Here is a 24826-nt window from a genome sequence, read left to right on the forward strand (position 1 = left end):
TGTAATTTGCTTTTTTTTTATATTGAAGAGGTATTTTTAGCATTAAACCCCTCTGAATGGGGGTTTAAACTCAAAACCCCTATTGGCAACGCTCATACATTTTGAGTGCGTAATTTGCTTTTTTTCTTACACTGAAGATTTATTTTTTTATTTCAAACCCCCCTGACGGGGAGTTTAAACTCAAAACCCCTTTGACTACACTCAAAACATTTTGAGTGTATAATTTGCTTTGTTTTTATTATTAAAGAGGTATTTTTTACCTTCAAACCCCGCTGAAGTGGGGTTTAAACTAAAAAACGTCAAAACCCATTTAGCTACGCTCATAACATTTTGAGATCGTAATTAACTTTTTTTTTATATCGAAGAGGGGGTTTATCGTAAATTTTGGAGGGGGTTTTAAAATCAAAATCTCCCTTAACTGTGCTCTTGGAATTAGGGGATTTTCGTTTGCATTTTTGTTTTGTTTTGTTTTATAGAAGAGGGGGGTTTAACTGCAAAAACCCCAAGTAGGGGGTTTAAAACTCAAAACCCCTAGTAGGGGGTTTTAAACTCAAAACCCCCTGGTTAGGGGTTTTAAACTCAAAACCCCATTGGTTGTGCTGGGGCAATTGATGGTTAAGTATTAAAATCTCACCTAAAATAAACAAAATCAAAGCAAAAATCATTCACTAAATTCCGATACCCCCCCCCCCACCAAGGGGGGATTTCATTTCGGGGGGGGGGGGTTTGAACCCCAAACCCCCCCCCCCCTGGCTACGCCCATGGTATTTATACATCAATATCTTACACACTGCTTTTTCTATTGGTCGACGCGATACTGGGGGTAACACCCAAGTGGGGAAAAATGTACTTTTACAAAAGCAGACAATTTTTAAACAAAATATATTACAGTAGCTAGATGACCGAACATGCCTATCATACGTTTGATCTATAGATTTGGATTGCAAACAACTTTTTTTTCTTGAAACGATCTGTAACACAATGTAGGCCTAGATTGTAGAGGTATTTAACATGTGAAGACATCCAACGCAACAATGGGACCGCCCTAGTTTCCTTCCTGCATTAAATAGCGGCTCAAAGTTTCTTGGCATCCTACTTTGTCCCTTGCACCAACACTTCAGAAGAAGCATCGCCATTGGCCAGCTGGCATTCCTTGTAGATCCGTGGTCATGCAGCACGGTAATCTGCCATTTCATCGTAGCATTGAAAGAAATTGAAACTCTGTCGAAAGAAGAAATATCTTCGTCATGGGCGTAACGTTCACCCCCACTCCTCGAAATGAAATCCCCCCATCGGGGGGGGGGGTGAAATTTAGTGACTGATTTTTTGCTTTGATTTTGTTTATTTTAGGTGAGATTTTAATACTAAACCATCGCAGTCAAGGGGATTTTGAGTATAAAACCCCCTACCAGGAGTTTTGCAGTTAAATCCCCCTTTTCTATAAAACAAAATTTAAAAAAAAATAATGCAAACGACAATCCCCAAATTCCAAGAGCATAGCTAAGAAAGATTTTGATTTTAAAACCCCCTCCGAAATTTTTTTACGATAAAACCCCCTCTTCAGTATAAGACTAAAGCATACATCAGTCCCCAAATTCTATGAGCGTAGACAAAAGGGGTTTTGTGTTTAGCCTCTCCCCCCTCTCAAGCAGTGATGAAGCTAAAAGCCACCTCTTCAATGTAAAAAAAAATAAAATTACACACTAACATTTTTTTCTATTTTCTAGCCAAGAGAGATTTTGAGTTTAAACCCCGCTCCTCCAGAGGGCTTTTAATTTAAAACCCCTCCAGATGGTTTTGAGTTTAAAATTCCCTTACAGATAGTTTTGAGGTTGAAAACCCCTCTCTTCGACTACAGTCACAAATTCTATGAGCGTAGCTAAAGGGGTTTTGAATTAAAAGAAAAAATCCAGAGAATTTTTAGTTTAATAAACCCCCCAGCAGATGATTTTGACGATAAAACTTCGCTTTTCGATATAAAATCTAAATCAAACTACAACCACCTACTTCCAAGAGCGTAGCCAAGAGAGGTTACAAACATCCACCAGTCGTTGGGCTCCATTAATAAAGTGCAGTGATAGCCATCTTCTGAAATTGAAAAAAAAAAGACTATATAGCATTTCAATGCGTCTACGCTCACGCGATCTTTTGTCAGGATGGTTTTTGATTGCTGGGTGTTGAAGCAGTTTAATGGACTGGACTGTTTTTGAAATAATACTTTTACTAAACGAAATGGATTATGTTTTAAAAAAAAACAACAACATATAAATGCAAAGTGAGTGAACAAGAATAAATAAATATGGCAGATACAGAGGAAGGTTACAATACAGCAGGGGATATAACAGCACAATTAAAAACGATTGCCAATGAAACTAGAAGAGTACACTCAATATTTTTTCCCACCTAAAAACCCTTAATCAAAGGCCAATATATATATATATATATGAAATAAGTTGGGTTTTTTTTAGCTCTTAAGACGTCTAACCGCAATGAGTTGCGTCTCTAAGCAGTGCCAGAACATCCTGATGTAACCGCACCGGGTGACGCCGAGCCTAGTGATATATGAGACTGCCAGTGGGGAGCGCCTCAAGCTCTTCCAGCAGCAAGCATTTTTCTGAATTTTTTAGCTTCAGAAAGTCATTTTCCTGGCGTCTACAACGCTCTATTTCTCCTAATTAATATTCGAGACAGTCGTGCAATTAATAGCTTGTAATGAGCTTGATGATCCATCCTCGTGTTCCGCAAGACGTCGTAATGTTTTTAAACTGTAGTATGGATCTTTTGTAAAGATTATTTTGCAACTATAGACATATTATGTACAAATTTGTACAAGTGCTCCTTCTTCCCTGGCGCTATTAGAGCACGGAGTGGGTTGCCTGAGCTAGCCAGAAAAAACAGTGACTTGGAAGAATTTAGGTCATTGGTTAATATGCATGACTAAATGCATGACGCGTAGGACGTAATCATCTTCTTTTTTGAAGTAACGTCTGTATTATATAAGATAAGATTGCAACCTCCCCACCTTTTTATGTTTTTTCTTGTTTATATTGTGTATTAGTATTATCTGTGCATAGAAAGCCCCAAAGGGGCATAACTATAATAATTTTATATTAAGACCTTTGCTTGTACTTCTAATCTTCTATGAAAGGTTGTTACCGGTACAGTAACTGAGTGTACCTATAAACCCATAAGTATAAGTTATAGATCTAAGTTCAAGAATCTAAATTTTTTTTTTATTATGGATTCCCTTGTAAATGAATGTGACGTTGTTGTTATTGGAGCTGGTTTGTCGGGGTTATCGGCTGCTTATTATTTGCATAAAAAAGACAAAGGTCTGCGAATAATTGTTTTGGAAGCAAAAGGTTAGAATTTCATCATTTCATGATTATGAATATTATGATTATTTTGATATCATTTTATCTAGATCTAGTCTAGATTCTATTTCTTAGAATTTCTAGATTTAACTAAATCTAGATTCTATCTCTCCCCACTCTTAGAGTAGTTAGACTCTCTAGCTAGACTCTAGATTGACTAGATAAACTAGATTCACTAGATCAGTGATTCCCAAAGTGGTCCATATAGTATATAGACCCCCAGGGGTCTATGAAGACTTTCAGGGGGTCTACGAAAGGAAAAACATAAATTGGGGGTCTATGAGATGTCCACGGGGGTCTACGATAATAGATTTCATTTAAACAGGTCGTGACTTTAATAATTTTAACATCAAATTAATGTAATTCTTTCATACACTGATATATAATTTGTACCCGAGTTAATCCTTTAAATATTTATCTTGCTATTCAAGCGAAAAATTGTTATATCTAATTTAAATACTTATTTAAATAGCTTCATTTTGTCTACATGCAATCAATGTTTAACAAAAAGTATAGAGACTGTACAGCGTTGATTATTTAAAATTGGTATTTATTCCTTCCTTTTCATACTAGCGGTTGCCTAAGTGCCTTTATATACCGATATGAAATCAATTATGTTGGAGGATCATTTGAGACAATGCCTGCACCCTGACAAAATAGATAAAGATTTGAAAAACGTTTAAACACTCAAAGATCAGAATAGACCCACACAATCTCTCTTCTACATCATATAGAGAAGATAATACTTTGTGAGCGTCTTACAAAATCTCTTTACATGTAGCAAAATACGGAAAACACTATAGGTAAAACATTGATTTTACCCGCCGTTGTAGTTTTAAATAACTGTTTTACACAAATCTACATCTGATATTTTTAAACGAATTTCTTTTATCAACAATACAGGTCAAGGTCACATCTGTAGCATAAGTTATAAAATTAAAAGCTTTTTTTTTTGTAATTCTTTCCAAACGACATATATACTGTCACAGATCATCGGCATCACAGGCTCTGACAGGGTGTTGCGCTGTGTGATGCAAACTGCCTAAAGGTCGCCGGCTCCTTATTTTTAACAGGGTTGACCCACGAAACCTTTCCCATGTTCGGGTATAGCTGCAAGACAGCACAGTTTGAATTTACTTTTCCTTCTGCTTGGTGGGCTGCAAGCCATGTCTAATGAGCCCTTCCTGCCAAAAGCTTACTGGTTTGGGTACTCTCTAGGTAGTCACCTTCACCCCTTCTCCTGTTATTGAAAACAGCTCTGCGCACCCAATATTTGTGCAAGACGTGAAAGATAAAAGAATACATGACAAACTTGCGAAAACTTTTACAATGATACATATGGCTAATTAATTAATTGATTGATTACTATTTAATGTTTGAGGACTACTTCATAGAACAACAAATTGCTACATGAAATATAATATCCGTAGCAACGGATAATAGATGTGCAAAAAAAAAACAACAAAAAAAAACTTTACATTTCCAATGTGTTTGGTGATTCCAGTAATAAATATAAATTTTTATTTTAATTAGTTTAAATTTGAATTTTATCAATTAAAAAAATAGATCTCTATAACCTATGTGTAGCTGTAAATTAGTTTTTCACTCTTTAACTCACTACAGTTAGAAATTTGTTTTAAAAATGTTTTGATGTACTTTATTTGCAAAAATTCAATACAAGTTAATTAGGGGGTCTACCGAAAGCCAGAAAACTTGGCAAGGGGTCTACGAGACAAAAAAGTTTGGGAACCACTGGCTTAGATGTTAAAAAAAAATTCCTATTTAAAAAAAGCAAAGCTACAGCCAATACATTCCATGAGCCAAGTGAGGAATAATGTTAAAACCCCCCTCTTCAATAACAAAAACACTAAAGGAAAACTAAAGTCAACAAATTCCATGAGCAAAGCATAGGGAGGTTTTGAGGTTAAACCACCACCACCAATAAAAAACTAAAGCAAAACTATAATAACCATTTGAGCCTAGCAATGGGGTTTTTCTGCCAGTTGCTGGAACCCATCAGTAAAGTAAATCTACAAGAATTCAAGCCACAGACTTAAAAACTAAAGCAAACTACAGTCATTTGAGGTTCAATCCTTCTTGAAATAAAACATTTCACACATTGATTTTTTTAGCTTCAAATATAGCAAATAATGCTTGGGGCCAGGGCGCCGCCCCGAACAGTGCTGATGTGCTCCTCCAGAACCTGTAGCTGGCAGGGGAGGGGTGTCTACTTTCCTTCCACTAACTCCAGAAAGAATCTATTCTAGGGAATTTATAAATATATATGTGTGTGTGTATGTGCAAGACCGAGTTCTAAGTATTATGAGTCAGTTATGACACTGACAGTCACATTGAGTAGATGGCAATCACAATATTGAATGGCAACTTATTACTATAATTATATAATTACATTTTACTAGATCTAGATCTATAAGACTAGATCTAGATCTTTTTAAGTCTATCAAGTTTTTAATCAAGAAAAGTCACTAGAGTCTAACTATCTAGACAAGAGTCTAGAATAAAAAGGTAATTGCTGACACAATTTTACCCATTTACCATTTACTATATTTTTACTTTTTTCCTTACTATATCTATCACTAGATGATAATAGGTTTACTTTTGTAATGGTTTGAACTAGTTTCTACACTAGGTCTAAGAAGAAAATTAAAGTCTAGTTTTGACTGAATGAGCTTCTTGGGATTAGCAAAAATTATATCAGGTTAACTTTATTATGCATGGTAACCACATGTGGATACAGTTTTTATCATTATCATTAACGTCATGTGGACATTTTAAACACTTGTGAACAAGGCTTGTAATATAATATATATAGATAGAAACGGAAAGATTGATAATGAAATCGACCTACATATTACCAAGGCCAGTGCATCCTATGGCAGACTGTCTAAAAATGTCTGGAACAGATGTAGTATCACCATAAATACAAAGCTAGGGATCTATCGAGCCATCATCCTCCCTAAGTTGCTCTGTGCCTCAGAAACGTGGACAGTGTACAGAAAACATGCAAAGAAACTGAATCACTTCCACATGACATGTCTAAGAAAAATACTGAATGTCAAATGGCAAGACAAAATACCAGATACTGAGGTCCTTCGAAGAGCAGGTCTGCAAAGCATCCATACAATCCTGATGCAGTCCCAGCTGCGATGGGCAGGACACGTCTGAAGAATGGAAGACCACCACTAACCACTCTTGTATGGCCAGCTAAGCGAAGGAAAGCGCTTGCAAGGTGGTCAAAGAAAGTGCTTCAGGGACACCCTCAAAGCTTCTCTGAAGGTGTTCAGCATAGACCCAGCCACCTGGGAGACAGAGGCACATGACAGAGCATCATGGCGTCGTGCTGTGAAAAGTGGCGCACAGGTTGCTGAGGAAAAGAGAACAACGCTGGCAGAAGAAAATTGCCAGAGAAGAAAAGCAAGGCCCACGACACTACCTCCAGCTGTAATAACCTGCCCAGAGTGCAGCCGAACATTCCGGGCTTACATAGGTCTCACCAGCTACATGAGGAGGCATAAAACCCCAGTGCAAAGCCCTCAGCCCCCTAGATAACAAAGTGGTCATCATCGAACCACGATGGACGAACTATATATATATATATATATATATATATATATATATATATATATATATATATATATATATATATATATATCTACATATTGGCCAGTACAATAGTCACAAATGGTATTTGCTCTACTTGCATTCGTCTTATATTAAAATTCATCCAGGGCAATGCTGGGTATTTTAGCTAGTTGGATATACTGATAAGTTTTGGAGACAATATGGGACAAATGATGACAAAGTAGCACTTTTTAGCATGGTTGTCAGTGCCATTTGAGCAATGAATCGGTTGTCCAGGAAAACCAATGTCTGATCTATACAGATTCATGATTGTCAAGAGCATTAGTGACCCTGTCAAACTCATTACTGACTATATGGGCATTCTGGCAAATGCTCTATGGAGACTTGGCCAGTGAGGCCACTGAATGTGTGAATGTCAGTAACGCTCATATTACATTGTAAAAGATTTTATAAAATTCTCTTATAAATAAAAAGCGCCATGGAGCATCATGATTTATCTTTTATAAAAGTTTTTTTTTTTTAAAGCCTACATTCTAATAGCTAATGTTTCTAAATAATGTGATAGTTTCAACCCATTTGCCATGCTTTTTTTAAGTATTCAATCCCATATAAAATATACACTTAGCCATTAACAAACAACATAAGGCCTGTATTTCAATATAGACATAGAATGCTCTTTAGTGTGAACATATTCAGATGAATCTATAAATGGACCAAATATGTTTTTGATACATTATCAAGGACATGTATGCTTCAATACTCATCATGTGTTACACAATTTGTGGGCTAGATAGTATGGTAATGTCAGGGCCAATTTTGACACAGAGTATTCCCCTGACCAGCACACTTCCTAGCTAGACTATTTGTGAAATACCTGCATGAAAAAACAACTATAAAAAATAATATTAAAATGTCTCTTGTGATAGAAATTGGTCTAGTTTTGTTGAATAAACTAATGAATTTAAGTTTATGTAATCAGCATTGGAACTTTATTATTTATATATCATTAGGCTTGATTTATTATTAAATTTCTTAGACAGAATCGGTGGACGTACATTGACTCGTCAGCTTGCAGCAGCAGATGGAACTAAGGATTTTTGGGATTTGGGAGGTGAATGGGCTGGCAGGTATGCAGACTAAAGTGATTTTCTTTTAAGTAAATATAATTATATTTTTAGGCATTTATTAATCAATCAAACATTCAAGTTTTATTATTCTGTAATAAAACAAAACTTTAACACTCTGGAATTGTTTTTTTTTTTTAAATTACATTTCTAGTAAAAAGTAATTTTCAATATTTTATTTTTTTTTATTATTTTTTTTTTTTTGCATAAAATTAAGAAACTAGAGCAAGGGGCATTTTCAAATGTTCTTCTCAGTATTATCCTTTTGTTTTGTTTTTTCAAATTATATTTGTATCATGTGTTATTTTTTTTATTATTGTTTACCATGCTTTGCACTGCCTTTTCTTATACCATATATATGAAAAGTTTGAACCTTTGTGCTTGAAATAAGTGAATAGGTTGTATAGTATCAAGAATATCAGCTACAGTGAAAATAGTGCTAAAGAAGTCTTTTAAGATTCTTAATTCTCTCCTACAAATTCTGCCAATGATAATAATGGTCTCTTACTAGTTTAAAGTCATTGTGTGTGTTTCCAAAGTGATGATGAAGAAAGGGTGCTTTAATTTTTGGTCTTAGAGAATGATGAAAGCATGACTCAGTCTGTCATAATTTATGTTAACAAGATAATCTAGAGACATGAAAGAGTAAAGACATGTTCAAAATACCATTTTATATTATTCTATATCAGTTGAATTTGTCTATATTGTAATAAAAGTTGTATTTAGTTTTGTTTTAAAAAAGAAGTTTGTTCAAGAATAATACGCCTACATCATTTTACTTATACTAGCAATGTAGTGCTACAAGTCAAATACCAATCATCAACATACTATACCTGTGATTTTGTGTGCAAAAGAATGTATGAATGTATTCAGAGGGCCTCCTACTAGCTTGTGTGTAACCCTTTTGTTTTACTTTTTTGTTTGTCTTTTTTAGACCACAACCTCACCTTCAGTACTTACTCCGAAAGTTCAATCTTAATACTTTCAATCCAGTAAGACCACATGATGGTAGACAACTTAGTGACCTGACCACATTGACACTTCAGACCCGCTGTGATTTAATCCAGTTTACATGGAAGGCAAGCATGCTAAAATGATTTTGCATTGTAAATTTTCATGCGTTTTTTTTTAATGATTAAAAAAAATATATTTTTTTTTTGTCTTACCTTTTAGCTGAAGAGCTTACAACGAAAATTAACAGGTGTGGATTTAAAAATGTCAGTCAATGCTCTTGAATATGACAACTGCAGCTTTGATAAATATAAAGAGGAAAATCTTTGGACACAAAGTAATTATGCCTTAAAATGAGGGCACAACATGGCCTAAATTGTGCTGATGTGCCGAAAACACAAAATAAATATGAAATGCCTTAAAATTAGACTATTTGTAATTATAAGGAAAGTAGTTACAAGTCTGAATATAAAGAAAGTAGTTACAAGTCTGAATATAAAGAAAGTAGTTACAAGTCTGAATATAAAGAGAGTAGTTACAAGTCTGGATTCGCAGAACATTTTTTTTAACACATTTTTTTTCTTGAGAACAAAACTCCATTGAGCAACGGAAGTGTATAATATTGAAGTAAATTCATTTTCAAGTTTTTTGCTTTAAATAAAAAAAATTCAGCAATTATTTTATGTTAATTAACAATTAATATAAAACTACTAACAGCTGAATATCTATGTGTTTTTTTTTTCTACAAGTCTGCTAATTCGCTTGCAATCAGTAACATAAGTTATCCCCCAATATTAATGAAATATTTGTAAAAAATCAAAGGCTTCATTAAAAGATAATTTTACCTAATCTTTAAAGTACAAAAACTATAAAGGCTAAAATAATATTTAACCTTACGAATGTTCATAAAACCAAACACTGCCTTCCCCACAGAATAAAGTAAATTTTTTTTTGCAGCTGCTAAGACCATTGTTGACTCTGCTTGTAAGTGCATGTTTGGACTGGAACCTTCTGAAATGAGTTTACTGTATTTTTTGATGTATGTCAAAGCTGCGGGTGGCTTAGAGATTTTCTTGCATCCCAAAGAATTTACAGGAAGTGAGTGCCGAATTAAAGTAAGTTATTAGTGGACATGTGTAGTGCAATAGGTTTTAGACTGCTCATCAGATAAACTTAGTGCCTACTTATTTGCAATGTTTCATCATTTTTAATAATAAACTTTGCAGGGAGGTGTCCAACAGCTATCTTCACATCTAGTACAAAAAATTGGCAAGAAGTGTGTTTATCTGAGTCAACCTGTGTCTCACATTGTTCAGGTAATATTTAACACTACTTCATCACTACAGTAATAGCATGGCTTAGTAGCACTACTTCATCACTACAGTAATAGTATGGCTACTTAACACTACTTCATCACTACAGTAATAGCAAGGCTTAGTAGCACTACTTCATCACTACAGTAATAGCATGGCTTAGTAGCACTACTTCATCACTACAGTAATAGCAAGGCTTAGTAGCACTACTTCATCACTACAGTAATAGCATGGCTTAGTAGCACTACTTCATCACTACAGTAATAGCAAGGCTAAGTAGCACTACTTCATCACTACAGTAATAGCATGGCTTAGTAGCACTACTTCATCACTACAGTAATAGCATGGCTTAGTAGCACTACTTCATCACTACAGTAATAGCATGGCTTAGTAGCACTACTTCATCACTACAGTAATAGCATGGCTTAGTAGCACTACTTCATCACTACAGTAATAGCAAGGCTAAGTAGCACTACTTCATCACTACAGTAATAGCATGGCTTAGTAGCACTACTTCATCACTACAGTAATAGTATGGCTACTTAACACTACTTCATCACTACAGTAATAGCATGGCTTAGTAGCACTACTTCATCACTACAGTAATAGCATGGCTTAGTAGCACTACTTCATCACTACAGTAATAGCATGGCTTAGTAGCACTACTTCATCACTACAGTAATAGCATGGCTTAGTAGCACTACTTCATCACTACAGTAATAGCATGGCTTAGTAGCACTACTTCATCACTACAGTAATAGCATGGCTTAGTAGCACTACTTCATCACTACAGTAATAGCAAGGCTAAGTAGCACTACTTCATCACTACAGTAATAACATGGCTAAGTAGCACTACTTCATCACTACAGTAATAACATGGCTAAGTAGCACTACTTCATCACTACAGTAATAGCAAGGCTAAGTAGCACTACTTCATCACTACAGTAATAGTATGGCTACTTAATACTACTTCATCATTACAGTAATAACATGGCTAAGTAGCACTACTTCATCACAACATTGTTAAGAAAATATTTGCAATTCTATCTTCAAATAGTGCTACTCTTGTACATACTCATGTTTCTGCTTATGATTTCTTTTTTATAAAAGTAAGATTAACCTTTGGCTAGCTCTATGTACTATGTGACTCAACATTATGATTGATTTGAAATGAAACCCCAACATAATAGCAGTATTATATAATATTATAAAATATTCTTTTTCTTCAGTCTATAGAAGGTGCTCGTGTCATAACCACAAATAATGTACAAGTTTTGTGCCAGAGAATTATATTGGCTATACCTCCTCACCACATTGGTAATATAAAACAGTGCCTTAGTTGATTTATTTAGGAGTAAGGATAATATATTTTTTATCATTCCAGATTTTGTAGAAATATTTTTCTACTTAATTTTACTGTCTGATATATAAACTTCATTTTAAATATTTAATGACTTAAATTAATAAATCCACCATACTTTTCAAGCCAAAAATGAGTCTATATATATATATATATAGGGTTGTAGTTATGTGGAGGCCTCGTGGCAGGGTCTTTGTGGAGGCCCCTACAAGTTTTCTAAAGCTTTAATAAAGATCCACCGATGAATGAAAATACATTTATCTAAAACCTTGCTCTATTTTGGAAGAAAGAAATTAATCTCAATTTCCTTTTAAAAAAATATTTAATATGCATATTTTAGTTTAAAAATGTGTATATTTTTGAGTTTGTGGAGGGTGAGGCCATTGGTAGACGCACTATCATAAATCCAGAGCTGTATTTATTTATTCAGAGCATGCTACAAGAAATTCTTAATCACGACATTTTAGTCAGAGTAAAAATGTTTTTAAAAAATTTTAATTTTCTGACCTGTCAAAATTCAGATAGATTTTTATCTCTCTTGTGGAGGGCTCCCCCTGCTCTCCATTAAATCTGTCCCTGATATTTATATATATATATATATATATATTATAAAGTACAAATACATAATATAGACATATGCAACTTTAAATCTGTTGCTTGCAATTTATATTAATTGTGTGTTTGTATGCACTATTTATAATAATCTGTTGCTTTTGTGCAGCGGCTATTAACTACTCTCCACCACTGGCTCCTGCCAAACTGGGTTTGTTTCAGAGTGTACCTCTAGCATTCATCGTCAAATTTGCTGTGACCTATGAAGAGGTAATTTTGTGTATACATATCTTATATATATATATATATTTCTAAAAGCCCTCACTCCCTCATCACTAATTCTTGTCATGGCTGAAAAAAATACAAAAATTATAAGAAATACTTCCATTTTTAAGCTTTTCACTTTTGATGCATTATGTCCTCCTAAATAAATAAAATTAGGTTAGCTCAATAAGTATAGCATTTGACTTTTAAGGGTCTAAGTCCATAATCATGTGTTAGCATTTTTTGCACAATTTAATTTTAATCATTTGAAATAAAATTTATAAACTTTATGGTATTTGAAAACATCAGAGAGCCTTTCAAATATTTGGATAAGAAGTTGAAAAGTCGAAGAGTATTATATTTATGACTATTTTCTCCGGCATAGTGTGTGTAGGGAGGAATGGAATTTATGAGCAGAAAGTATGTCTCTGGGAGGGGGTAGCATTATAAAGTGGGCTGTGCCCATTAGATTTAACAGTAACTAAAATTGATGAATTAAATAATTGTGGTGGGGCGAAGAGGCTGGGAGAGAGAAAGGGATTCACAGGTCAGAAAAGTGTTGGGGAGAGTGTTTCTATAATTTTGTTATTATAAGTACAAAAATAGGAAAGGGGGTCCATGGCAAAATAAAAAATATATAGCTTGGGAACAAATTAAATGGTGTTGTCGGTGGGTAATGCTAGTATATATAAATATATATATATATAGAGAGAGAGAGAGAGATAATCAAACTTCACAACCCTTTGTGAGTCTGATCAAAATTTCTCAAACATTCCAGTATGAAGGGAAGAGGTTCTTGAAAAGTATTTTTTTGAGAATAATAATAAACCCTTGTAAGTGACTCAACATTTTCTAATTTTTGTCTTTAAATCCTGAATTTTGCCTTTTTTTAATATTTTTTTTTTAATTTATAAAGGCATTTTGGAAAAAGGACAATGATAGACATCACTATGGTTTCCAGGCAGTGTTGGATAATGATGAGGGACCTGTGGGCATTGTTTATGATGCATCGTCAGGGAGAGGTAACCCTGCACTGGCTGGATTTATTTCTTCATTTCAAGGCTTAGATAGTGATGTAGGTCCAGTTTTTTTATTGTTTTTTTTTAACTGTATGAAATCAAAATTTAAAGACTCATGACATAAACATGTGTTATTGGTTTCAATAAACCCAACAATGTTGTCATTAGATAAAATAACCCTCTATTTAAATCAAATAAGAAATTTTACCTCTTTTTTCATATATTTTTAATCTATATTATATTTCTAAGTTACCACTGACTGACTAACTCATTAATTAAGATTTCTTAAACTGTCATACTTATCAACATGAAATTTCGTACACAGCTCTTAAGCATTTGCTAAGAACTGGTTTTGACATATTTGCAACCTGGCCATCACTATTCACAAAAAAACGCAAGCTTTCTGTCAAACCTTTGTATTTTTTTGTTCAGTATTTTTCCAAAAGGCTGCAGTCTGTATACAAAGCATTAAAACAATTTCACTCAAATTCCGTATTTTTAAAGCAATTTATTTCTTTTTTTCCTGGGACTACTTTTTTTTTAATATACTTAACATCATTTCCGCTTCTTTTTTAAATGTGGTCTAAATAAAGAAAAAACTAATCATCAAAAAGATAGGTCATGATTCTTTTTCTTATTATTAAAGGATGTAGCTAAAAAGATAAAAAGATTCTATATATAGATTCAAAATCTGAAAGGTGTGGTGATCAATATCAATACTAGATTTATATCACTAAGAAGACGCTGACTAAATAAAAAAAAACTAATCCTATTTGAATTAAAAAGATAAATCGAGATCTATTGTCATTTCACTACATTCAAAAGGGGTCAAATAAATGATCACAATAAAAATTAAACCAAAATGATATTTCTTTTTATTTAGAAAACAAAATACCAAAAATAACTGTAGAAAGGGGAACAGGAATTTGGAATTCAATTGGGGCCTTAAGAAAATGCATTTTTTTCTAGGCCTGAAACTGATGGTATGAAGATATGCATGCAGTGTCTAATATCATTCATTGCTTACTTTAAGATTAAAGTTTGCAATTAAAAAAGCCACTGTCAAAATATAATGTACCAGTACATTAAATTGAGAAACCTAAGAAAAGTCATAGAGTGTACTAAGGACTAAGTTTTTGTTGCTTGAGAAGGAGGTGGGAGCAGATAAATTAAAGTGATACTAGAATTAACAGGCCCAAAATATGAGTGCATGTATGTTTTGAGGTGCATTATGAAGCGACTCTTTCCAAATCAAGTCAAAAGTCTATGTTGCAGAAATTATGGTGTTCAGGTAAAAAAAAAAAAAAAAAAAGAGATTCCAGAGACAGAGAAGGAAAGAGAGTGTGGGCTGTGAGATTTCATTGTAACAGATGCAGTAATTCAGGGGGCTAAATAAGTATGTCAGGTTCATCATTAAAATGTGGTCCATTTAGTACAATTCAAAAAAAGAAGCGGGTGTTCTGGCCATAATAAACTTTATAAAGACTGGGAACAAATCAACAGGCATAGCTGGTGTGTACTGCTAGTATTTTATATTAGTGTCTGTCACAATCACGCTGTATGCCACAAGTCACAATCTCTTATATATGTATATTGTCATGATCACTCTGTATGCCACAAGTCACAATCTCTTATATATGTATGTATATTGTCACGATCACGCTGTATGCCACTAGACACAATCTGTTATATATGTATATTGTCACGATCACACTGTATGCCACAAGTCACAAACTCTTATATATGTATATTGTCACGATCACGCTGTATGCCACAAGTCACAATCTATTATATATGTATATTGTCACGATCACGCTGTATGCCACAAGTCACAATCTATTATATATGTATATTGTCACGATCACACTGTACGCCACAAGTCACAATCTCTTATATATGTATATTGTCACAATCACGCTGTATGCCACAAGTCACAATCTCTTATATATGTATATTGTCACGATCACACTGTACGCCACAAGTCACAATCTCTTATATATGTATATTGTCACGATCACGCTGTATGCCACAAGTCACAATCTCTTATATATGTATATTGTCACGATCACGCTGTATGCCACAAGTCACAAACTCTTATATATCTATATTGTCACAATCACGCTGTATGCCACAAGTCACAATCTCTTATATATGTATATTGTTACGATCACGCTGTATGCCACAAGTCACAATCTCTTATATATGTATATGCCTCCTATTACTGTCACTTTGAAGATGATCTTGACTTGACTTGAAGAATTGATGATGGTGATTGATGAGGATCTAGAAATCGTCAGTTAATAAGATGATCATCTAGAAATTGTCAGCTGATAAGATGATCTAAGTATGTTACTAATAGATTCACTGAAGAAACATTTCCTTGTCAAATACAAGAACTTAAATTTAAAACTTGGAACAGCTATTTACACTAATTACAATAATAAATTGTAATTAAATGAAATGGTTAACATATTTCTACTGGATTAGATGATCTACACAATAATAATTTATGTCTTTTTTCTATCAAGTACCAACTCGAGACTGGCTGTAATATCTAGAACCTTCCCAGACCTCCAGCGTAATGTGACTAATATCTCTTTGCTGCATGGCTAACCAATCTGACCAATCAAATTACAGCTTAACACATTAAGTTTGCATTTCTGACCAATTATAAAATCTCTATTAAAAAGGGGATGTTAACTTGTACTTTCCCGAGCTCGCTTATTTTCTGCCGGCAAACCTTGAGATAAAAATAGACAATGCATACCTGACAGTATCAAACAAATCACAACATGAGTCCATTGTCATAAGTATTTGAATTAAATGATTTTTTTTTGTTTTTAAATTGTATAATTATGAATTTCATTTTTACATTAACTTAAATTTATTACTGCAGCCTAAAAATCGAAGAGCAACCATCATGAGACTAATTGAGAAACTATTGGGTCCTGAATGTCAGAAAATATTGGAGTTCTCTCAGATGGACTGGAGTAAAGAGCCTTACAATGGTGGCTGTTTTCTTAGATCAATCGTCCCAGGAGCTACTAAATATTTCAACAATGAGTTGAGGGAACCTTTTGATAGGTCAGTTGTATTTGTGCTTATTTCATTAGTGGCCCCAGAAAAAAAAAAAAATTCTTATATTACTCTTGTCACATTTGGATCTCAAAAACTACTGGCTAATTTTTACTTTTATTTTTTAAATTAAACATTTAAACTTTTTTTCATAAAATACATTTTTAAAACAATACTTAAAGTATTTCTGGATTTTTAGAGCCCTCAACTCTAATGGGTACTTGACATTAGTTGGGGAAAATTAAAGATGGTTTGTCATTGTATGACACCATTGTTAACTGCGGGCCATAGAAACAATGACCTTTCGATCAGCTGCTACATAGACCACAAGTGGTACCGGTACTTTTACTTTTTGTTTTTTACTAATAATAGTAATAATCATGGCAGCAATTACAATCAAACGAATAGTAATTTTTTATTCTTTTTTTTTTTTAGTAATATTGATATATAATTGATATATATATGTATTTATATATTATATATAAACACACATATATGTTGATGTATAAAGTTTTGTTATTTTTCAAAATGATGTTAAACAAGATTACAAAGACTGATTCCTGTCGGATCCGCATATTCACTGGTCAACTGAAGATGGCATCGAGCAGGGTATGATACAGAGACCTTAGAGATAATCAGTCCTGCGTGCTAACCGCACGACCAGGCATTGCTCAAAATCTAATGACAAACTGGTTACAAACTAATAGCCTATTATTGATCATATACCTACACATTACGGAATGACAACTACCGGATATGTACAATATGTCAGAAGAGCGATTTTAGATAATCTTTTGGTATTGAGCATTTTCATTTAAATGGAACTAGAATGAGGATGTAGATCTACCTAAATTAAACTACTAATTTAGCACTCTCAATATCTATATCTACTAGATCTAGATCTAAAATATATATTTGGGATAATGTAGATGTAATTTAGATAAGATTTATATTAAAAAAACACTAGATAATCAATTAATAAACTAATTGCAATATGAAATATTAAAATAGTAGATTAGTTTTAGTATTATATAACATTGCAATATAATTGACATATTGACAATCTAGACTTTAGAAATAAAAATCTACACTTTCAGTCTAGAAATTAAAATTATAGATCTTGATCTAGTCTAAATGATGGCTGTCTGGTAGTGCGGTTTGCGCGCTGGATTGTCGTTTGGATTCATCGATGGTCCCAGGTTCAAACCCTGCCCGCTCCCATCCCCCGTCGTCCTGCTGGAGGTTTGGACTACAACTCTGAAGGAACACCCGAAACATGTAAAACAACAAATATTCTAAACTAAACCAAGAAATTCTAGATCTAAATTCTATAATGATTTTAATTAGAACTTAAATCTAAATCTAGTTTTAAAAATCTAGCTCGTGTAAGAAAAAAAATCTAGATCTAGTGTAAAAAATCTAGCTCTAGTGTAAAAAAAAAATTTAGATCTAGTGTACAAAATCTAGATTAGATCTAAATTTTGCTATTATGTCTTTTTAAAATGCGAGTCACATTACGAGGTTTAATAAACATTACTATAACGAGTTGCTTTAGCATTTCATTTAAAGAATTTATTCCATATGACGTCAAAGGAAAAAATCCACTATGTCACACGGCCTAGTTAGACTAAAAAATATCATCTATACGAGCAGCTTGTTGAGGGTTCATAGACATTAGTGCACCGAGTGATTTCTTTTAGCATTTCCTTTAAAGAATTAACTCCATTTGACGTCAAAGGAAAAAAATTCCATTACATCACACGTCCTAGTTAGACTAAAAAATGTCATCTATACGAGCAGCTTCTCGAGTGTTCATAGACATTGGTGTACCGAGTGAGTTCTTTTAGCATTTCATTTGATGGGCTAGTTAGACTAATTATATATATATATAAAAGGATTAAAGACGCTTTTTTTGTTTTGTCTGTCTGTCCGTCATGTTAATAGCGAGAAAAAAAAAGTCTAAAAGCTATTGAAAATCTGATTAAAATTTAATTTCCCTTCCGAAACATCGCTTTAGTTTTAAGTTTCTATAATAGATTGTTCCGGATGTTTATATATTTATAGTGAGAGAAAATAAGAATTCCAGATTAATCAAATACTGTTAAATTTATTTGTGGGATGGTCTGTTCTGAAAATTAGATGTATCATAGCCTTATGGAGAGATTTTTAAACCATACTTTGGTGTTAGGAAGTTGTTTTCCTTAAAAATCGGAGCATACTATTAACGATAATTAGATTTTCTAGATAGTTTAATGTAGTGTAAGAGAAAAAGCGATTTTACATAAATAGAGTTAAAATATTTTTCATAAAAATATAAAAAATCAGGAACAACCAATTTTCGTATATGAGAAAATTATTTGTTTTATTTATTAGAAGAGGGATTTCAAACATTTATTAGCGTTATTAGATTTTTCATATAAAATTCGGATCATTCTTGGCGACGATTTGTAAGAAAAATAAGGTAATGTAGGTCGATTTCTTTTTTGAAACAAATCCGGAACATTCTTTACTGATTAAACAACTTTTATTATGTTTCGGCAAGAAAATTAACTGTAAAATAAGTCTAGAAAGTGATTTTCAATAATCATTTCTAGTAAATTACTTTCTTATTTTAAAATCCTGAACAACCTATTGTCGATATTTTTGAAAAAAATAAAATTATTTGACATAAATTTGTTTTAAGTTAAAAATTCGGAACAATTATTATTGATAAATAAAATATAGTGACGTAGTGTCAAAGAATATAAGTGTAATATTAGTCAATTATGCGATTTCAAACAATCATTTGACATTTATTTTTTATAAAACAATATCCGGAACAACTTTATAGTTAATGAAATATAAATCAGTATAGATATTTTTATTTAGCATTTATATGCTATTTACATTAAAAAACCGGTACAATATATTAAAGATCATGTGTTTCTTGCAATGTTTAAGCATGGAAATAAAATCTACTATAACTAAGAAGAGCAAACAAATATTCATTGGCATTGATTTGTTTTTCACAAAACATCTGGAACAATCTATTATAGATACTTAAAACTATTGCAATATTTTTGAATGAAAAATTAAAGGTTAAATCAGATTTACAATAGCCTTTAGCGTTATTTGTTAATCTAATCGTGACGGACAGACCAGCCAACAGACAAAACGCACAAAATAAGCTTCTTTTATTTGATGGGAGCACTAAACAAAAAATAAATAAAATGTGATTTTTTTAAAAAGTTTAAGGAATTAGTTTAGCAACTTTGCATGTTGCGACGTTACGCTACTGCACGAAAGTCGCTGCATAAAAAGTCCATTTTAAAAAATGTGCGTGATATTTACATACAAAGTGCATTATTAGCCTTTATAAACAAACAGAAATGTTTTCTTTTAATTTTAGCAGCTAGTTGACCAGAAAAAAACATCTTTAACTATTATTTATATTTGTTGTAAACATTTTCTGTACATTTTATAAATATATTTGACTTAGTGACTTAGTGATACTGAAAATACACAAAAATTGTCCATCTTTGTTAGCATATTGTAACATTGCCTCCCTTACATTTACGTATTTGTTTTAGAATTTGGTGTATTTTTATGAAAAAATCGCTTGCATAATTAATTTTATAAATTAAACGGTTTGTTTTTAGAAAACCAAAAGTAGCCGTTGCACCTAAACTTTTCAAGCCGCATTTAATGATGAAATAATATTTTTCATATCTCTTCTAGTTTTTGAGATGAGTGTGACAGACGGACAGACAGACAGACGGACATTTTGCACAAACCTAATAGCGGCTTTTTCCCCTTACGGGGGCCGCTAAAAAATATATCTGCTACTTTTTTTTTTTGTTGTTGTTTTCTGGTGTACTGGCTGTCAAGGGTTTACTAAAAAATGTTTCTTAAAAAAAAAAAAAAAACAAGAATTCATGTTCTATGAACATATTTATACACATTTTTAACAAGATTTTAATGGCAGTGGTTTGGGTTATTTATCAATAGTACCAGTACACATGTTGGCTCCTTTTTCCTGTTCATTTCCTCTTAAGGGCTTTTTCATAAGGGAAGCACAGTGAGATTTCATACACCATCATTTATTCATTTCTTTGAATCTATGTTGAAATAATGTAATGTTTACTCTGACTGTATTCAGACAAGTGACAAGCATGGTCTCTTACATTTGAGTGATTTTAGGCAATGATGCTTCAAATGTATATTTTTTTATGGAGGAAGATAGGATAATGGTTATTGATGGCTTCTCATTAATAGCCACTGATTTTTTGTTACTGAGAATATTTAAACCTGCCTTTTACCTGTATGATTTACTAAATCTAGGAGAAGGAAAAACTCTGAATCCAAACCTCCGCTGCCTTGCGGCTATACCCAAACGTGGGAAAGGCAACCCTGAAGAAAATCAGGAGTTGGTGACCCATAGGCAGATTGTGTCATACTGTGCTACAGCCTGGGATAGCCTGCAGCACAAACGTATCGGATATTCCGTTCCTTTGGTCACATCAGCTGCACGGAGAGGGGGAATTGCTGTGTGGGCGACATCGTTCCGACCATAAACAACACCCAGGCTTTCATCTCACTTAGTCCCAGATGAACCATAGTCGCTCTACGACTGAAGGAGGCCAACTAAAAAAATTTACTTAAGAACAGACCCATGGGTAATCCAACAGATGCTTTGTTATTTTGTTTAATGGACATATTACTTTGTCAGTTTGTATATTGAATGGTTTTGTCAAAATAAAAATTTAAAATCCTTTTTTTAGAATTCATTTTGCTGGGACAGAAACAGCAACTGTTTGGTGTGGATTTATGAATGGTGCAATACAGTCTGGCTTTAGAGCAGCTACTGAGGTAAACAAATAAGTTAGTCAAGAAAATATAATGTTAGAAAGCTTTATAATATTTTATTAGATACAAATTAATAATATTGTTTGACAATTTTTAAATGAACATTTTAAATAGCTGTAAGTTATTTGTTTTAAGAGTTTGTCTTAATTTTAAAAAATGTGCTAATAGATTATATGCTAGTTTTATACAATAATTGTATTATTTATATCTGTTCTCTTTTTAAACTTAGGTTTTGTATCACTTGAGACCATTGATAATAACATCACCAGACCTAGAAGTTCTTCATCTTCCTGATGATGCTCAGGAGACACCGCAAGTCAAACAAAATTGGTTAACCTGGGCTGCTGTGGGTATGGGCTTTGCTTCAGCTGTCTACTTTCTGACTAAGACTAACACTGTATCTTCTTCCACAACATTTGTTAAGAATATACGCTTAGTTTTTGATGGGAGGTAATCATATCAGTTGGAACTCTAAGCTTTCAACTTTTTAAAGCATTGAAAAGCAATAATCTAGGGTAATTTATAAAAAAAAAAAGCTTTAGGGGGGGGAAAAAGTTGTCTTTCAAGATAAATTTTTAATACTACACTTAATGTATATTAATTGACCTCACATTTAATTTAGAAGAATGTATTTTTTTAGTGCATTAAGATATTAATAATCTTAATGGTTTGAAATCATATTTAATGTAGTGCTTCCTAAGTGAATTGTTGTAATATGATGTTATATCCAGACTCTGGGTTTGAAATGTCAAACATTTTTTGTTAGGTATGTTAATGTACTATATTTATTCATGCTATTTGCGGACATGTTTTTGTTTGTTTGGTATTAAGATCATCTGTCGTCATCGAGAAGTACATAGAAGTCTATTTATAAAGCAATGGTTATGAGTGTATGTGTTTCGTGTGTGAATGTTGTTTGTATTTGCATCTATATTGTTATTGTACAGTAGTTACACTGAGGTTATCTATTGTAGTCAAACTGAATTTCCATTTTATTGGATCAATAAAAATTATATTATTTCTGTTTCTATAAGCTCTATACTGTATACTTAGTGTGACTTAATTTATTGAACCCTTTGAATCTAATCCTTTTGAAGTATAGGAGTTAAGCTGAAAGAAATTCCTGGCTACAATATTGCAGCTCATTGTGACATGTTTGGTTCTGATACTAAAATATTTAATATATTTATTTTGTGAGGTCTTGAAAAATTATACCAAAATGTATGTTATGCCAAAGACAACTTTCTCTACAGTTGTGTAGGGAATAATGAAATATTACAATAAACATATTAGATATCTGTACACAAAATGCTTGAAATACATTTTACAATCATAATCAGACATTCCAAAATGCAGTCTCAATATAGCAAAGAGTTCATTCTTGATTTTAACTTCTTTGCAATGAATGGTAAAGGAATAAATATCTAGTTTAATTTTTTCTTCTATGTTTGCTTAAAAAGTTGTTTTTTATCTTCTGTCATGAATAGTTTTGTCTTGATCAGCATTAAACAAGGTTAAATTTGTTAATGTATATGTATTTGCACAAAAATAAATGAAGCTGACATTATGATCAACACATTCTTCTAATTTGGAGGAAATATTTTTTTTAAAAACTCAATCTGTCCAGGTTTTTTTTATCTCGTAAAAATGTTTGTAGGGATATTGATACGGTACTCAAGTAGATTTGCGATAAATGATGGATAGTGCTGGGCCTTACATGACGGTTAAGAAATTTGAGGGTTATGTACGTCACATTTTTCTGATAATGCAATGAATATCTAAAGAGAAAAAGCTTTGATGGAAGTGAAGAATTTAAAATGCATGGTTTTACAAAAAAAACTGCTTTATAGAAAATTGTTGGTTCAAGGACTTGCGTGAAAAAGAATGCATTGCAGTTCATATCTTTTATATTTACAAATAAATTTGTGCTGAACCCATCTATGTTTCTTGCAAAGCTATGTCCTTTTGACTGGCATTTGAGAGTAAAATTTCTGTGTGGCTTTGGATTGAATGGGTTAATAGAATGATGAACCAAGCTGGGCCTTTTAAGTTGCTTTTATAGCCTCATTCAATTCAAATCTGTTTTCTAGTCTCACATTTTGGAGTCAAGTTGTGAGGGCTTGAGCATGTAAGTACTCTGATTTTAGGTCATGCACAAAGTCAATGTTTTAGGATACTGGTATAGGCTTGGTGGTGGGAATACAAAAAAAAAAAATGAAGTAAAACAACTCGCTGTTCTCATTGCACAATGAAAGTTTGTTGGGTTTTTTTTTTAAACTAAGCACTTGCACTGTTAATGTCATACACAGACATTTATGTCCATACTTGTCTGCAGTGCTAGACATTTATACTTATACTTGTGTTTCATCTAAGGAAATAAATCTTAATTCCTTTTGCTGGTAGCTGCAGTAGTGATAGTTTGCCTAGTCATCTTCCTGGTTTTCTTATTGTGAATTCAGCATAGGCAAACAAGGTAGCCGTCTAGGGCCTCTAATTGATGGGGGCTTCGCACAAGACCTAAAACATTGGGAAACTTGTATCAAATCTCAAAATATACCTCTACTACCCTTGCTGTAAGTTTCTACTATGACTTATGGTTTATTGACAATGTTCAGTGCTACTTGTAGACAGAAGACCCTAGTTGTTTTATGAATTGAATAATTTTTTTTTGCCTAAGTCCAGCCCTGCTGTATTTTACCAGTAGTGGGGAGAGTGAGTGTATTGCTGCTTTGAGGAATGTTTGTAAATGTACTAGATTTGTTGAACAGAGTCTATTTTTTTTTATTGATCTTATTAAATTCATTAGTTGTTATCACCCAAAGTTAGAATCATTATTTACAAAATAACTATAGATTCACCTATGCTTAATTGGTGGTGTATTTCTGTTCATGAAATTGATTCAGTTATTTTACAATATATAGAAAAACCCATACTAGTTTTTAATTTCTCTCCCAGTGTGTATTTTTTTTAAAAAAGCTTTTAATTTATATCATGCCTGAAACAAAACTCATTTGTTGACCAGAGGACGTATGTGGGAGTTTCTGTGCTCAGTAAATGCAACTCTGATCTAGTCAGGTGTTGTGAACTTTCAGCCCCTTTGATAACCTCTTGGCTCTCTTAAGGCTGTGATCTTAATACAATAATTGTTTTCAGCATTTAATTATCACTTATACTTCATGAATTACAAAATATGTACTACGGTATGTAATTGTCACATTTTAATAGTGTTTGTTACAAGCTTATTAGAAGTCAAACTTAGTATGTGATTATACAATTATTATATACACTGTTGATTAGAAATGTAAAAAAAAAATTCTTCAATTAAACATTTGTTACCCAATCAGAT

The 24826-nt window shown here is 32.8% G+C and overlaps 1 protein-coding gene across 1 annotated transcript; it reads left to right on the forward strand.

The window, feature by feature from the left end:
• The first annotated feature begins 3117 nt into the window (after positions 1-3117).
• Positions 3118-24825, forward strand: LOC106073078 (probable flavin-containing monoamine oxidase A). Its single transcript, XM_056022037.1, has 12 exons — positions 3118-3362; positions 8014-8104; positions 9036-9180; positions 9275-9389; positions 10010-10167; positions 10279-10368; positions 11595-11682; positions 12447-12547; positions 13458-13616; positions 16457-16644; positions 21396-21483; positions 21710-24825. The coding sequence occupies exons 1-12, from the start codon at positions 3239-3241 to the stop codon at positions 21932-21934; spliced, it is 1572 nt and encodes a 523-aa protein (XP_055878012.1). The 5' UTR covers positions 3118-3238; the 3' UTR covers positions 21935-24825.
• The last annotated feature ends 1 nt before the right edge of the window (position 24826 follows it).

Source organism: Biomphalaria glabrata, chromosome 2, assembly GCF_947242115.1.
Source record: "Biomphalaria glabrata chromosome 2, xgBioGlab47.1, whole genome shotgun sequence".
Lineage (NCBI taxonomy): Eukaryota > Metazoa > Mollusca > Gastropoda > Planorbidae > Biomphalaria > Biomphalaria glabrata.

What these genes read in the sequence shown, in the direction of transcription:
- LOC106073078 (XM_056022037.1), top strand. Translation starts at nt 3,239, where the DNA reads ATGGATTCCCTTGTAAATGAATGTGACGTTGTTGTTATTGGAGCTGGT. An exon ending in TTCAAGGCTTAGATAGTGAT is followed by an intron (nt 13,617 to 16,456) that starts GTAGGTCCAGTT and finishes TTATTACTGCAG; the next exon opens with CCTAAAAATCGAAGAGCAAC. An exon ending in GCTTTAGAGCAGCTACTGAG is followed by an intron (nt 21,484 to 21,709) that starts GTAAACAAATAA and finishes TTTTAAACTTAG; the next exon opens with GTTTTGTATCACTTGAGACC.